Source organism: Podarcis vaucheri, assembly GCF_965113315.1.
Source record: "Podarcis vaucheri genome assembly, chromosome: 15".
NCBI lineage: Eukaryota > Metazoa > Chordata > Lepidosauria > Squamata > Lacertidae > Podarcis > Podarcis vaucheri.
The window spans coordinates 12616786-12633838 of NC_138753.1; the positions used below are offsets into that span (position 1 = coordinate 12616786).

Consider the following 17053-nt stretch of genomic DNA (forward strand, 5'->3'; position numbering starts at 1 on the left):
TGACACATTGGCAGTCCCACTCACCCCCCCCCCATGAGGCATGCAAAAAATGGCATACATTTAATCTCTATTGCTCAAAGAGCTAGAAACTTGACTTTTAAAAAGTGGGGGGAGGAAGAACACTCAGCTTCTCACAGGGGCATTGCATCCCTTTTCACCACCTGAGACAAGATGATAATATTATAATCACCATCAGAGCTCTCCAGGTTTAAGCTGAAAGCCTAGCAAGCCTTAGAAACCCTGTTAACTGTCAAACACTGTACTTACTGTCAGGTATACATTGTTCAGATAGGTTAGCTCCTCCAGCTGTGGAAACTGCTTCAGGGATGTCACGTCTTCCAGGTTGTTGTTGTCACAGTTTAGGATACGGAGGTTTGGCAAACTGAGATTGTCAGGGAGCCTCTCCAGCAAGTTGTCAGAGAGGTCAAGTTCTTGGAGGTGGCGGAGATGAGAAAATAACTGTGGTTCCAAATCTTCTGTTGTTATCTGCAACTTGGACAAGCTGAAGAAGAAAAAGGTTCTGCACACTACTGATCCCCATGCCATCAAACATTTTGCAATGCTTTATGGTAAGTATAAAGTGGGATGTTGAGATAATTATATATTTATTCACAGCAGCAAAAATGTCAACAGCCTGGGGGGAAAGAAAGTACTTCCATTTCTGTTACGATTGGTTTTATAGGCCAGATAGAGAGAGGTACAGGTAATGCTTAAACTTGCATATTATATCTGGACCTGCACAAATGAAATGAAAACCTACTTGTAAAGAAACTGAATTTTGGAATGATAAATTTAGTAAGAACATCCATACCTGTACATTGTTTATGATGGTATAATGAATGAATCTCTTTCACATTAGCTTTTATATTAATAAATTTATTAATGACTGAAGCGGGGAGGAAGAAATCCCAACAGTATAGACTGTTGGAAAAATCTCTGCTTTCCAGCAGAGGTTAATTTGTTAATTAGTGGTTAATTTTGCAACTAGGCTCAGCCAAGCACAGCTCCCCTGCCCCAAAATTTTCAGCACCAAGATTCAACCCAGAAGATCTAAAATAGTATGTGGAGTTTTCAAAGCAATACAAGCAAAAACTGTATTTCAGCAATAGTAGCTAATGAACAGTAAAGGCCAGAAATGGTTTGTGAAGTAATCCATATCTTAGGGGGGAAACGCTATCCTACAACCTAAAAAGGATAAAGTAGCGATCTGGGAACTTGACAGTCTGTAAGTATGATAGTTAAAGAGAACCTCTCATATTTGGGGGTGAGGACAACAGCAAGAGGGGTAGCTACCTTAATGCCCTATTTGTGAGCTTGTTGGTGCCATCAAACTGGCTGCTGTTGGAAACAGGAAGCTGGACTAGATGGGAGGGCAGGGCTCTTGTTCAGGAACTCTTACAGATCACAGCACCATCTTAATTGGAAACTTTGGTTTTTTAAATTATAAAATGCTTCCTGAATTGCACCTGCCCCATTTGAAAATGCATCTTAAGGACTGTAATCAAGCAGAAAAAGGATTCCATCCTCATTGGCTGAGAAAAAGGGCTCCGTCCTCATTGGTAAATGAATATTTACCAATATTTATTGGTAGAATGCATTGCTTGGAAATGCATGCCCAGTTTTACATTTCTGTGATTTGAGACATTTAATTTAATGCCCCGATTTTTCTGTGAAAGTAGTATTACAATCGCTTAAGCAACTCAAATTACTAAGATCTAACTGCACCAATTATCTTTCTTCTTTTATAAACATATGTCAACACTTACTTCAGAATTTTGATTTTTCGCAGCCTTGTAGATTTAGGCACTGCCCTTTCCAACAGAAGTTCTGTAGTAATTTTGGACATTTTTATTCTTTTCTGGTTTTCTGCAAACCCAAAAATATTGGATGAAAACTTCCTGGTGGAAAAAAGAGAGAAAGAATGAGAGCACAATTCTAATCCAGTAGCAATAAATTGTGTTGCCAAACAGAAACAAAGTAATCTGCAGTTGGAGCCAAAGGCTGAGGGTTTTAAACAACCATCTGTCTGTGAGAATATAGAAAGAAAAGTAGAATTCTGTATTACCAAATCTCTTGTATTCAGTTGCAAGCTGGAGACATCAACTCCACAGAAGCCTACAAGTGGGTTCTGTTGTGTACATAATATGTTATTACAGCTGCTTTGTGTTCAAAACAAAAACTATGTAACTTGAATTATACTAAGCAGGAAACTTAATCTTTGTATAAAGATTAACATACAGCCAAGTTAATGACTGCTTTTGTATCTATCTGCAGATTTATCTCTAAGAACTTTCATCCTGTACCCGGAAACTGTCCTTCAGGGACTTAGAAACCGTATGCTAATTTTGGGGGTTCTTTCATTGTGAAAAGTTGAGATTTACAGAGAATAAAGGTGCCTATTTAAATATATTCATAACAGTAATGGACCCTGAAGCATCCCAGAACTATGCCTCTATTCCTTGAAAGGGATAGCCCCATCCAGGGCAAGTATACAGCCTAATTCCTGGACCTGGGACTAACCCATCTTACTAGGAATCTCAGTTTATTAGCACTTATCAAACCCATAATTGCATGCAGGCACTGGTTTAGGACATGCAAATTCCTGATTCAGATGCTGCAGAGAAGTACAGCTGGGTGTCATCTGCATCCTAGTTAGACTTTGTTCCAAAACTCCTGCATCAATAGGAGTATAGCATCTAGATCAAGGGAAGTAATAGTGCCACTGTATTCTGCTCTGGTCAGACCTCACCTGGAGTACTGTGTCCAGTTCTGGGCACCACAATTCAAGAAGGACACTGACAAACTGGAACGTGTCCAGAGGAGGGCAACCAAAATGGTCAAAGGCCTGGAAACGATGCCTTATGAGGAACGGCTAAGGGAGCTGGGCATGTTTAGCCTGGAGAAGAGGAGGTTAAGGGGTGATATGATAGCCATGATCAAATATATAAAAGGATGTCACATAGAGGAGGGAGAAAGGTTGTTTTCTGCTGCTCCAGAGAAGCGGACACGGAGCAATAGATCCAAACTACAAGAAAGAAGATTCCACCTAAACATTAGGAAGAACTTCCTGACAGTAAGAGCTGTTTGACAGTGGAATTTGCTGCCAAGGAGTGTGGTGGAGTCTCCTACTTTGGAGGTCTTTAAGCAGAGGCTTGACAACCATATGTCAGGAGTGCTCTGGTGGTGTTTCCTGCTTGGCAGGGGGTTGGACTCGATGGCCCTTGTGGTCTCTTCCAACTCTATGATTCTATGATTCCTAATGACACTCCCCAGCTGCTTCAGATATATATTCAACAGCATTGGGGGGGGGGGGGAGATCCTGCCCTATAGCAGCTGCCAAGGGGCAGATGCACCTTTGCCCAGTACTAGTCTCTGGAACCAAACCAGTATTGAGGCAGGAAACCACTGCAAAACATTGTCCCCAACTCACAGGAGACCACGGTCAAGCATAGCAAAATATGCTGAGGAAGAAAGGGATCCTACAAGGCTGTACTCCCCTTGTCCTTCTCCCAATAAAAGTCATCTATTGGGGAAACCAAAGGAGATAATATCCTAAAACTGGACCTCAAGTCAGGCTAGAAGGGGCCAAGATAATCAGTCTCATCAGCTGAACTGCCACCACCTGCTTTAAGCGAAACAAACCACAATTCCTGGTTTCAACCGAACACTAAACCAAGGATTGTGGCTTCTTGCATGCAGCAGAGACTTAACTACAATTTGCCATGATGCAAACTGGGCCACGGTGTTGGTGTTGCAGGGCAAATCTGCTGTCTCACTTTATACCATTTACAACTAGTGAGTCGGGTTGAAGGATCCTGCTTTTAGATTTTGTGAATTGTTGCGCATATATGATACATTGTCTTGCAAAGCAGCTTCGGATTTGTTTCTGAATAAAGGGGGGAGGGGCGCAAAAACAACAAGGCCATATGCATTACTGTTACTACCTATCAATTCTGGGCGCAGGGAGACTGAGGTTTACATGGAAAGCACAGTCTTAATGGCTGTGCACTCTGAATGAATGCTCTCTGTGGTTAAACGCGGGTTGCCGCAACGCATATTTAGGCATGGCTGCTGCTGCTTTAATTTCATTTTTAAAACTCCTGAACCCCTGGTCGTCGTCCCCGCCGTACCACCCAGCTCCCACGATAAGCCGGGGGTTTTCTTTGAGGGGAGTGGGAAATGTCTTAAACGGGAAAGGGCGATGTGGCGGGAAAGCTGGGGGGGGGGGAAGGAGGAATAAACCTCCGAGGCGGGAGTTAGCGAGGAGGATCCTCTCCCTGAGGTAAACCACCTCGCGCTGGCATCCGAGGTGCGGTGGTGGGGGGGGAGAGGGGGCGCGGAAGACCCGCGCGGCCCGTTTCTGAGGGGCGGCATTGTCTCAAAAACCAAGGCGAGGTGCAGTGAGGGGCCGGCAGCTGCTCCCCTTGTCTGAGAACAGAGAGACGGTGGCGGGGGGGGGGCCCCCAGAAATTTCCTCTTCCCACCCCACTCATCTTGAGGTGGGGAGGCGGCCAAAAAGACACCCCCTCCACCCCCCCCCCGTGGCTGCGTAGGTGGCAACGGGAGAAACGGCTTTTTTTTTTTTCTCTTCTAAAACACACAAAGCCCGGCACTACAACTCCCGCCATGCCCCGGGAGGGCCCGAGAATGCTTTTCTTGCAGGCGCGCCGCGCAAGGCGCTGCTGGGAAATCGAGTCCGCCCTCCTCCCCGCCGCTAAAGCCACCACCAGTCCGGCGGGGCCTTGGGAGAGGAACGTTGGGCGACGGGCCGCTTCACCTCAGCCTCCCCGCCGCGCGCGCGCCTGAGGCGCCTCGAGCGCAGCCACCCCCACCCCCCCCAGCCCCGCTCTCCTCTTCCTACTCGGCCCCGGGGCCTTTTTTTTTTTTACCTCAGGCGGGCGAAGGGGCTCCTGCTGCTGCCGCCGCCGCCGCCAGGGCTCGGCGAACCGGAAGCTCCGAGGGAGGCCCTCCCGACAAGGCCGGTGGCGGCGGCAAGAGCTACCGGGGTCGGGATGGAGGAGGAGGCGGCGGTGGCGACCTCCGCCGCTGCTTCTGCTGCCGCCTCCAGAGGACGGGGAGCGGGAGGCGAGCCCGGGGCCTGCTGCGGGTGCAAAGGGGTCCGCGGCTGCCTGCTCTGCGAGGCCGCTCCGCCCCCGCAGGTACCGCGCGCGGCATCGGAGGAGGAGTGATGGTGGGGGAAGTGGGTGGGCATTCAGGGGCGAGGGGGAAGGTTTGGAGGAAGCGGGGAGGTGTGTGTGGAAAGAGGAGGGGGAAGGAGCTGTTGCCTTCGGCCGAGGGGCGCGCGCCTCCAGTGGCATAGCGAGGGGGGGTTAGGGTTAGGGGGCGCAAATCCACGGGTTAGGGGGCGCAACATCTGGGGGTTAGGGGGCGCAAATCCACGGGTTAGGGGGCGCAACATCTGGGGGTTAGGGGGCGCAAATCCACGGGTTAGGGGGCGCAAATTACTTGCCTTGCCCCGGGTGCTGACAACCCACGCTACGCCACTGCGCGCCTCTTGAGGGGGTGCCGAGTGCAGGCGCCCACCGCGCGGGCGGTGAGAAATTGCCGCAGTAATAGTAGTGGGTGGGAGGAAAGGGGCAGCAGGAGCCACTTGGCTGCGAGGAAAGGTTTGGGGCTCCTTTAGTTCGGGGGAAAGGCGCGGGAAAAGTGACGCGATCATGGCAATCATGGAGAAAGTGGTTCCAGTTACAGATAGGTAGCCGTGTTTTGGTCTGCCATAGTCAAAATAAAAAAATTCCTTCCAGTAGCACCTTAAAGACCAACTAAGTTAGTTCTTGGTATGAGCTTTCGTGTGCATGCACACTTCTTCAGCTACACAGTGGGTAGAGGAAAAGTGTTTTCCCGCCTCTCTCGCTTAACCCGCGAAGCTGAAGGTTGGGAGATTCAAGAGGGAAAAGCCCTTCTTCACGCAGCACATCGTTAAAACTATGAAACTCGTTTCCCGTTCATTGATGTCCATGAAATGAAATAGTAACGAGGGTTCTTTCGAAGCGTTGATTCTATCATGCAAAATAGACCTCTCGGCTTTGGAACGCATTTTTAAAAGGAAAGCCCGGCAAGGTTTTCAGATCCATTACAACTGAATAACTTGTTAAAGAAATTCCCCAAGTAACTGATGTGGTAGTTTGAAAGTCTTGTTTATTCCGTTATATTTTACTCCAAGAAGACCCATTTATCCTAAATAGAACCTAATAGGGCGGACATGAGAAACGTGCTAAGAGGAAGGCACGCTTGGTGGAAGGACGTGTGGATCCAGAATTGGCCTCCGCTGTCACTTACGGACTCATCGTTAAAACCGTGTTTATGGAAGACAGGCTTACTCGGCTACGAGTGGTCGCCAAAGAAGAAGAAGAAATTTTAAATGTGTTTCCATTGAGATCCCAAGATTAAAATTTGGGTAGCTCTTAGAAATAGTAAATAATCAATACAATTTTTGGGAAGTTTTCAATTGTAACTTTTTTGCAATGTTAAATTTTAAAGTAAGTCCATCATGTGACATATATTTAAGCCCATGAAGTTCTGAAGAGATTGGTGTTTTTGTTTTGACATATCTCAATTCTTGGCTGAGCTTTTAAGGTTTTTGTGTAGTCTGACAAGGCCAAAATTGTCAACTTTTTAAAATTCCAAAGCCTCCTAACTCAAATGGGATGAGACATTAAAATTTTAGATTTCAACTTAGTTTTGATCATATTCACACCTCAAGATGCTAAGCTACCACTTAAAATAACAATAATGTTCACAACCCGTGGAGTACTCTGTCACTTCACGCTCGGCCCCAGGAGAAAGTGCACAGTGCCTTCCCCTCATCAATGATCAGTAGTGTCATAGGCTGTACTGCTTGCATTCTTTAACCTTTATTGTTTGCCTTTCTTTTACAATGGAAAAGACAAGGAGGGCTTCCATCAGAAGTTATAAAACAACCAACCTATAAACATCAAAGACAGACATGAACCATCACCAAGGGTGGTGCATTCAATCATGTCAGCACACAAAAGCAGAAGCTACTGTCCAATACAACTGTTAGCCCTAAGGCACAAGTGAGGAACTTGTGGTTAGATTCCAACTTCCCATCAGGGGCCCCTTCTGAAATAACGTTTTCCGCATGCTCGTGGCATACAGGGGCAGATCTACTATGAAACTAATGAAGCTTAAGCTTCAGGGGCCCCAATTCTGGAGGAGCTCCAGAAGTGACTTTAGTCCATACTGCTTAAAATTTTGGGGTCTAGCAGATGTGGGCGGTGCTGTGGGTTAAACCACAGAGCCTAGGGATTGCTGATCAGAAGGTCGGCGGTTTGAATCCCTGCGACGGGGCTCCTGTTGCTCGGTCCCTGCTCCTGCCAGTTAGAAAGCACGCAGTGCAAGTAGATAAATAGGTTCTGCTCCGGCAGGAAGGTAAATGGCGTTTCCATGCACTGCTCTGGTTTGCCAGAGGTAGCTTTGTCATGCTGGCCACATGACCTGGAAGCTGTACACTGGCTCCCTCGGCCAGTAAAGCGAGATGAATGCCGCAACCCCAGTGTCGTCCACAACTGGACCTAATGGTCAGGGCTCCCTTTACCCTTTAGACTAGTTTGAGACACATTACTCAAATTGATTGATTTTTTGTTGTATATACTTCAACAATCCCAAAGTTTTGCGAGTCAGTAGCACAAATGTTATAAAGGTATTGTGATCTTTTTGTGGAACAACCCCACTGAAGAATATTACAGTAGCTACCCAGGCCTTGCCACTGGTTGCAAAGGGGCCCACATGACAGTCCAAGCTTCAGGCCCCCTGAAATGTAGGTTGTGAGCCCTCTTTGTCACAGGAGAACTGCCAAGTAAGGTGCATATTATGAACTGTGTTTGCAGCAGAGGTTTGGGGACCAGAACTTACTTGATCAAAAATATTTAGAAGGGCTGTCACAACTAAAGGAAATTTGGGCTGCAATTCTGTACATGCTTCCTTGGGAGAAAGTACCATTGAATTCAGTGGGATAGAATTGTCAAGCCTATTTCTTTAAGAATTATTACTTCTCAATTGAAGGGACATATTTTGCTTTCTATTAAACCTCTTTCACCATCTACTTGATAACAAAATAACTTTACAAACCAAGCATGGTGCATATGAAAATTATTTGTCATACCACTCCTTTGTATAATCCCTTTTATCTATATTATAATTATGTTCACCTGTGTTATAAGGATGCCAAATGCCAATTATTTCAGATTATTATTTTAACTATAAGTGGTCAGAAATGACTAATAACAGAATCAGAAGTAAAACAATCCTTACTCACTTTGCCTTTCAAAAACCTTTCAAAAAAGAACTTTTTTTTTTGCTTTTGCCTTGCCACTTTTTAACTTCCTTATCATGCCAACAGATGGATAATAAGTATCATATGCTATCTCAGGTGTTAAGAAGCTCCTTCATCAGAAAAAGCATCAAAGTAACACTGTGTGATTCAGGAGAGAATTTTAGTATCTCAGAGGCTTCCCTTAAATCATGCTTAAGCCTCAAGGAAGGTAATGAAATCATAACAATTGTTTTTGTGGAGCAACTTTTAATTCTACAAAAGCACATTGTCGCTGTCATGGAACAACAAAAAATACAGATTTGATCATGCAAGTGGGACTACCTGTTCCTGTACTTGAGTATCCATACTGAAAATGCAAAAGTCTAATTTGCTGTCTCTTCTTTTCTCAGATAAGTGCAAATTTTGTGTACTGTCCACTGACTGGCTTTGCTGTGGGAGAAAAGCAATCAGAATTTGCAGGCTGGGCCTTTCCGTTTCCAGGAGTCTTTTTACTGGAAGAGTTTATAAGTGCAGATGAAGAATGCAAGATGGTTGAGGTGATGGACTGCAGTGCTTGGAAGCCATCACAGTCTGGCCGAAGAAAACAGGTCTTGTCCTCAAATTGAAATTCCTTCAACCCCAACTCGTCTGGTTTTTTTTAAATGTGCATGACTTTCCCCTCTTCCTCCTCATCTCCCTCTTTCTGCTTCAAATGCAGTGGTTAGTGTGCTGGACCAGCACTGGGGCAACGTGAGTTCCAATAGCCACATATACAGCCTTTCCAATATGACACCTGCATACACTGCCTAATTTATTTCTTTTAAAGTATTTTTGTTTGTATGTATGTATGTATGTATGTATGTATGTATGTATGTATTGCCATCCAGAAGTAGGGCTGTGCATTGAATCGCCATATTGTTGAAATAACATCATGATAAGTCTTTCAACAAAGCAATATACCTTGCAGATGATTTGCAGGTACAGTGTCTACTGCTCTGTTTGTTCTCTCCCTTCTCCTAAGGACAAGAAATGAAGATAAGTCCTTACAAACCAGCAAACTCTTTCAGCTTCACCAGTATCTTTTCATTTAGAGCTCAGCTAATTATACAGAGTCTACTAATAATCCAGGAGAAACCCTCCCACAGCTAGACAATCAAAGAGGCAAAGTAAAAAAAGAACTGGAAAGCACTTACCGTATTTCTTCCCTCACCAGTTCAAAAAAAGAGGGGGGAGAGTTTTCATTTTCATTTTCTGGTGGTGTTTATGTCATTGGTTCCCCCTAAATAGCTTTCCTCCATATTAAAAAGGGTGATTTTTTAAAAATAAAAATTAAAGGAGACTAACTTTGCTTGCTGGCCCTCCCTCCCTCCCTTTGATAAAAAAGGGAAAGATTGTATTATGAAGGCTTGGGGGGGGCTTCTGTGGGGGGGATGGAGGGGAGAAGATTTAGCTGGCTCCCTTATACTGAATGGGAGGTTGGGTACTGTGAGAATGATGGTGTTTTTCAAAAGCAAATGTGTGTCTACTCACAAGCAAGCCCTACTGAATTTAATGGGCTTACTCCAAGGAAAGTAGAAGCAAGTTTAGTTCATAAATAAGTTGAAAATATATTAAATAGAATATATGGAAGTTTATTTAATATTTTTATTAAATCTACTACTTCCTTACTTTTTAAGGCCCTCCACCACTGCAGGGAGCCTTGTCAAGGCCCTTGGCTACTGCAGGGAAGTGTGACGCACCCTCCGCTCCTGTGGGGAGGTATGGCAGGAGCCTCTGCCCCCGTGGGGAGGCCCAGCAAGGCCCTCCGCCACCGCAGATATATATCATTATATATCGAGATACTGTGATATTTAGCTGGGGATATATATTGTGATGTTGAAAACCAGATATCACCCAGGCCTATCCAGAAGTACTCTGGGCAGATTACAGTCATAAAGTGATGAAATATAGTATGATTAAGTGACAATATGATAAAAACAGCATGCAGTCTTAAATTTCCAGGAATGAGAGAGATCAAAACCTACTAATTAAAATCACAAAAGCGGTGGTTTTGGTTTAAAACAGTAAAATCACTTTGTTTTAAGGGGGTGGGGTCTTCACCTGGTGCTTGAATGACCATAAGAAAGGTGCCAGGCCATCCACTTCCGGGAATGGCATTCCACTCCCAGAGTGTCACTGTTGAAAACACCACCTCCCTGATAGTTACCTGCCACATGCCAAGAGCCACATGTCACAAGAGCCCCAGAGCACAGCTTCTGAAGAGGATCTTAAGGCTCCGATGAGGATTAGACGGGATAATGTGATGCTTTAGTTATATGAAACCAACTTTACAGACAGAAATATCCACCATCACACCAGCAGGTGAGACAGGAAGACCTGTTTGCGCAAGTGAAAGTATGTTGCACAAATGGGCTGGATGTCATTCTTAAGATTTCTTCTATCAAGGAACAGCTGTACTTAATAAACTGCATTGGTAGTGCCTGTAAGGTGGGTCAGCATTATTATTCTCATATTGCCATTTGTGGACTAAGGAGCAGCTTGTCTGAGCCTTCCTAGAGGCTTCATGGCCAAGGCAAGATTTGAACTAGGAAAAAGCGAAGCAGTGCTTTGTACCAGCTCAAGTAACCTTTTCTCCTCCTCCTCCTCCTCCCTATAGGACTATGGCCCCAAAGTGAATTTCAAGAAGCGCAAGTTGAAAGCAGGCAGTTTTGCTGGCTTGCCCAGCTTCAGCCAGGAGATTGTGACTCGAATGAGAAGCCATTCTGTGCTCAAGGACTTCTCTCCAGTCGAGCAGTGCAACTTGGATTATGGCCCCGAGAGAGGGGCTGCTATTGACCCCCACTGGGATGATTGGCGGCTTTGGGGGGAACGCCTGGTTAGCTTAAACTTGCTTTCAGCAACTGTGCTCTCCATGTCTTGCGACTCAGAGGATCATATCCAGTTATTTCCAGCCTTTCTTCAAGACAAGAAGCAGGTACACAGCTCTTTGACCCATGCTGTTTCTCAGGAGCATTGGCCTAAAGAATCTACTTCTTTAGGAGGACTTAGAAGCACCACAAAGTGGGGAACTGACCCTTCTTCCCCCACAAGGTCAGTTTCGTCTAAAGAGGTTGTCGTCGCCATTCACTTACCTCAGAGATCACTAGTGGTTCTGTATGGACCAGCTCGCTATAGATGGAAACATGCCATTTATCGCCATCATATTAAAAGCCGCCGTATCTGCATCACCTTCAGAGAATTGTCTGCGGAGTTCAGTCTTGGAGGAGAGCAGGAAGAATTGGGTCAAAAGCTCCTAAAAACAGCTCTAACATACCAGGGAATACCTGTATAGGCATCCATGTGGAGGAACTGAAACTCTTTAACTTGTTTGGATCCCTGGAAATTAAACTTCAAGGCCTTTCATAAACTTGTGTCTTTTTCTGATAATTCTACTAAAGCTGTGGTTTTCAGTGATCTTTCAAGGAACCCCTTGCTCCTCTTCCACCAGCTCTTAGGCATGCACACTGATCTTTCAAGGGACACCGGCAAGACTTCTTGGGCTTTATCATTCTCTGTGAAAGGGCAGTGTACCCCAGATGTAGGAGATTAATTAAGTGCATGAAACTTGCACATATATAATAGCTGCAGGGCAAACACCACAGGTAAATAGGTTATGAGATGTTGCCCCGTACCAAGTTAAACCATTACACCATTTATTTTTAAATGTTGCTGCATTTCTTACAAAACACTCAAGGCAATTAACAATCACCAAAGCTAATGGTTAATTAAGACAAATTGAGAAAGCTCGTATGAAGTTGATGAGGTCAGCAAAGGTGAAGGAACCAGAAATTGGAACAACAGGCATGCCTCCTGCAATGAAAAGGTTTTCAGCCATGCACCAGAATACCAAGGGAGGCAAGAGAGATTTCCCAGGGCTGTGGGCTCCACAGCCTGGGTCCTGCAGCGGAGAAGGCCCTTGCCTGTCTTTCCACCAACCCTGGGAGGTGGTACCTAGATTTTTCTTAGTAAACAATTGGATGGAATGCTACCGGCATCCTTTTTCTTATATCTCCATAAGTAAGAGACGTAGATTTTCCCAGGCAGTGACACCCCTGGGGTCTGCTTGCTGCACTGTGCCTTGACTCACAGCTTCTGGGACTCAGCTCTTTCACTGCTCTGCTTTTAAGAGCAATAATCTGGAAATTGAATGTGCTTTACTGTAGATTCTCCTTCAGTAGCCCATGTTCTGCCTGCACACATGGATTGGCAGTTTAAATAAAAATAATACAGTACAATCACACTAATGCTTCTTTCCCCCCCCCCAAACATAATTTTAGAAAGCTGGGAAAATACGTCTTAAAGAAATCCAGCACAGAATCCCAGCTGTCTGATAAATAAAAAAGGATGTAAGGCATTTGGCCACATGGGACATACTTCCTACCTTGAGGGAACCCTGCTCCACCCATGCTCTGCTTGCTTGCTGACTAAATTGTAATAGGAAGATCCCCAGACAGCAGGTAGCACCTGTGCTTTGACAGTAACCACAACAAGATTCTAGGGGCTGATGAAATCATACGCTCTATTGCACCAGTATTTCCCCCCCTGTATGCAGACACAAAACACAGCTTAATTTTCGCCATGTAATTATATTCAAAAGTGTGAAGAATACCTACCATATACATACCACACAAACGGTATATTTTGCTTTTCTCATGATGACTCAGCTGGCAGCTATGAGAGACAGCTGCAGAATGAATAAATAAAATAGGCATTGAAAGAACAGTATTTAAAAGTATCTGCTGGTGAAGAGAGGCTTAGGCTATGGAAAGCCCCCTACCTGCAGGATCACCTGCATGGCGAAGGATACAGGTGGCACAACTAACAGTTCTGTTAAGGAACTATTAAGGAAACAAGAAGAGCCCATCTAGTCCGGTATCCCAGCATAATTCAGGGTCCTGTGGAAAATTATGCTAGCAGCTCAGATCCAGTTGCCTGACAGTGCTGGGGGCACCAGGCTGGGTTTTCGAGGAGGGGGGGCGGGGGCAGAACAAGCACCATTGGTGGGCCCTGCTAGAGTGTTGGGACCTTGGTAACTGCCCATGAATGCGAGGTGATGGTGCAAGTCCTATAATTCAGACACCTAATGCAGCTAAAAATATCAGCGCCAGATAGGTAGATGCCTGCTTGAATATATTTAGAAATATTTTGATCAAGTGGCACCAACTGGGGGTGCGCATATGTGGGGAATCTCTGGGGTTGGGAGTTCCACAGTTTAAGCATCCTGCCCAGCTCCCACTGGGGTTGCCATCAAATACATTATTAAGAAAGAAAAAATGAATTGCTAGAAGAGAGGGCAAATATATTGGGGACATTTGAACATGCTCCTGTGTGTCTACACTAGCCAGGTGCTAACTGTTTATGGGGAAACATCCGGACCTCTGCTGGTCTCACTTTTGATGGACCAGGCAGCCCTTCACACAGAGAACTGTCCTCTTAAAAATAGGACATGTGGCCAACTCTGTCTCTCCTCACAGATCACTTTACAAAGGGAGAATCCTTTCTTCTCCCAAACTGCAATTATTCCTCTGAAATCTAGGGTTGGGAACAAGAAATTAGGGCGCAAGCCTGACGGAAGGACATAAAACGGCAACCGTGCTTTGCAATTCCTAGATAGGCGAACAGAGATGTGTGAACTTGCAAAAATGTTTTTTAAATCTACAATTATTAATGTAAGAATGGATTTTGGCGCCTTTGCTACTGCAGTTGTAATAGCCTTAAAAGTACTTAAGAGTTTGACAGAACGTAAGCTGTGACTCTCAGCAATTTATTTTCCAAAAGATCAAGGGTAGAAAGTGAATTTGACGTGCTTCAGAAATTCAGTGCCTTGAACAGTGGTCTGTACAGTTTTTTAAAGGGGAAGGAGAACTGTTCTATCATGTTACCAGAATCCAGTAATCAAAGGTGCAAATCAGCAAACAACAGAACATCTTTGATGAGCCACAATTTATGACAACAGTACAAAAAGGTTTAGCTTGGTCTGCAGAGCAGCTGTGGTTCCATACCACTTTTAATTAAGACAGAGAAGTGGTGGGTGTGAGACCTTGGAAACTGCTCCCCATCCCCCCTTCTGTTCTTCTGTTCCCCACATTTTCTTGTAGCAATGTAGCTGTGTGTGTGCATGACTTACAATGCTTTATGACTTTGAACACGTTTAAAAATAAATGCTAAAAAGAAGAGGGAAAAGGGCAGCAGATCCAAGTCCTGCCACAAAAAAACTTTGGGGCCTGGGTCACTCCCTAACAATGCCCATTTCCAGACACATAGAGGAGGGAGAAAGGTTGTTTTCTGCTGCTCGATGGCCCTTGTGGTTTCTTCCAACTCTATGATTCTATGATTCTTCTGAAAGTCATTAGCCTGCAGCTGCTCACAAGACTCGGCAGAATGATTTATTCCTCCAAAGGTCAACTGGTTTCATTATGGGCAAGAATATGGCCTTTCAAGAAAGACTGCTCTGGATTTTGCACACTTCGGATGGTTCACTGCTTCCACTAATTAGCAGCAAAAGAATTTTGCTCTTGCTTCTAGGTCACCCAGCTCATTGTACTCTCTCACACACACCCATTTTTATTGTGAACTGACGCCTATCGCAAAGTACGAAAAATATTATTCTTCCTAACTGTCCACCCCTTGGTAGTTACTAGTTTTGGTTTTTTTTTGGTTTCTCCATTAACGGCCCCCCTGCCAGGGCCACTCCCATCTGTGCAGCCATTTTCTCTAGTAGAAGAAGAAGAAGAGTTTGGATTTGATATCCCGCCTTTCACTCCCCTTCAGGAGTCTCAAAGCGGCTAACATTCTCCTTCCCCCACAACAAACACTCTGTGAGGTGAGTGGGGCTGAGAGACTTCAGAGAAGTGTGACTGGCCCAAGGTCACCCAGCAGCTGCATGTGGAGGAGCGGAGACGCGAACCCGGTTCCCCAGATTACGAGACTACCGCTCTTAACCACTACGCCACACTGGCTCTCAGTACTGTTGAGTAGCAGCTGCTCGCAAACAAAAGCCTTGAACAAAGTCAAGCCATCGTTTCACCTCATCAGGCACATTCTGCTGAAACCAGCAGTGGGTCTTCATGGAAAGCATGAGTTCTGCCACTGAGTTCTAGCCCTTTTGCTAGGAACTCAAATATGAAAACCAGGTTGGGAGCATGTCCACACATGTCTTGGGGTGGGGTGCCTGTTTTCTGAAGTCCAGTCCTTGAAAGATAGTGACTGGATCGTGTCCAAAGGAGGGCGAGGAAGACAGCAAGGGGTAGAGATGTTCCTATGTCATTTTCACTAATACATGTATTTTTAAGCACAATTCCCTCTAGTTTATGCACCTTTGTACATATTCCTTGGCCAGAGAACTGCACTGCAAATTTCTGACAACTGCAAATTTCAAAGGGTGTTTCAGTTCATGTATTGTTTCCAAAAGTATGTATTAGGTTCGCCTATATATGTGAATGGAATCAAATTTTCTACCCTTCCTCTGCTCCAAAGAGTAGGGCGCAAACCCACTTCTTAATTATTATTTTGCCCTTTATCACCAGGTGATCCTAGGGGCGGCTACATTAAAAAAAGTACATACACTATCGCGCAGTAAAAGAAATGTGCAATATGACATTAACAAGCATAACAAGATGGCAAAAATAATTTCATCAACTCCCCTGGTATGCTCCTCTATATTAAACATGCAACTTCATCGTACAGTGGTACCTTGGGTTAAGTACAGTGGTACCCCGCAAGACGAATGCCTCACAAGACGGAAAACCCGCAAGACGAAAGGGTTTTCTGTTTTGGAGGCGCTTCGCAAGACGAATTTCCCTATGGGCTTGCTTCGCAAGACGAAAGCCCATAGGGAAATCTCCGGGGACCTGTTTTAAATTGCTGGCGGTCGGGAGCAAAGACTTTCGCCCACAGCCGGCCTTCAGAAGAGGTCCTGGACCTCTTCTGAAGTCCGGCGGGGGGCAAAAGTCTTTGCTCCCCCCGCCTGCCTTCCCGGGACAGCGGAGACTTCTCCGCTGCCCCGGGCGATCTTAAAATGCTGGCAGGCGGGAGCGAAGTGTTCGCTGCCGACCCCCAGCATTTAAAAATCTCCCCGGGACAGCAGGGGCTTTTAAAATGCTGGCGGTCGGCAGCAAAGCCCTCCTGTCCCCGGAGCTTGCGGGGCGGGAGGTGGGAAGGGCTTTTCTTCCCACCACCAGCCTTCAGAACAGCCTTCTGAAGGCTGGGGGTGGGAAGAAAAGCCCTTGTTCCCCCCCCCCCAGCCTTCAGAAGAGGTCGGGGGACAGACTGTCCCCGGACCTGGTCTGAAGGCGGTTTCCCTAGGAACGCATTAATTGATTTTCAATGCATTCCTATGGGAAACCGTGCTTCGCAAGACGAAAAACTCGCAAGAAGAAAAAACTTGCGGAACGAATTAATTTCATCTTGCGAGGCACCACTGTACTTAAATCGTTCCAGAGGTCCGTTCTTAACCTGAAACTGTTCTTAACCTGAAGCACCACTTTAGCTAATGGAGCCTCCTGCTGCCGCCGCGCCGCCGGAGCACGATTTCTGTTCTCATCCTGAAGCAAAGTGCTTAATCCAAGGTACTATTTCTGGGTTAGCAGAGTCTGTAACCTGAAGCGTATGTAACCCAAGGTACCACTCTATCAGGTGGATGTGTTGTTGAAGGCCTGGTAGAAAAGGTAAGTCTTTAGCTTGTGCTGAAATCTAAGCGATGCCAGCACCAGCCATGCC

At 45.5% G+C, this 17053-nt stretch overlaps 2 protein-coding genes across 3 annotated transcripts in view; one reads left to right on the forward strand and one right to left on the reverse strand.

Moving 5' to 3' along the window:
• The window catches only part of LRWD1 (leucine rich repeats and WD repeat domain containing 1), a 26000-nt gene extending 20975 nt beyond the window's left edge, over positions 1-5025 (reverse strand). For both annotated transcript variants that reach the window (XM_082201229.1, XM_082201228.1), the window contains exons 1-3: positions 4890-5025; positions 1767-1898; positions 268-502 (exon numbers count right to left, since the gene is read on the reverse strand). In XM_082201229.1, coding sequence (XP_082057355.1) covers positions 268-502; positions 1767-1846 — 315 coding nt within the window. In that variant the 5' untranslated portion in view covers positions 1847-1898; positions 4890-5025. The remainder of the gene's footprint in view (positions 1-267; positions 503-1766; positions 1899-4889) is intronic.
• On the forward strand, positions 5009-11702 carry ALKBH4 (alkB homolog 4, lysine demethylase). Its single transcript, XM_082201300.1, has 3 exons — positions 5009-5159; positions 8707-8904; positions 10953-11702. The coding sequence occupies exons 1-3, from the start codon at positions 5013-5015 to the stop codon at positions 11625-11627; spliced, it is 1020 nt and encodes a 339-aa protein (XP_082057426.1). The 5' UTR covers positions 5009-5012; the 3' UTR covers positions 11628-11702.
• The last annotated feature ends 5351 nt before the right edge of the window (positions 11703-17053 follow it).

Bases quoted from the DNA above. Each gene is read 5' to 3' on its own strand.
- ALKBH4 (XM_082201300.1), top strand. From the start codon at position 5,013: ATGGAGGAGGAGGCGGCGGTGGCGACCTCCGCCGCTGCTTCTGCTGCC. The intron at 5,160-8,706 runs GTACCGCGCGCG...TTCTTTTCTCAG, and splicing joins AGGCCGCTCCGCCCCCGCAG to ATAAGTGCAAATTTTGTGTA. The intron at 8,905-10,952 runs GTCTTGTCCTCA...TCCTCCCTATAG, and splicing joins AGTCTGGCCGAAGAAAACAG to GACTATGGCCCCAAAGTGAA.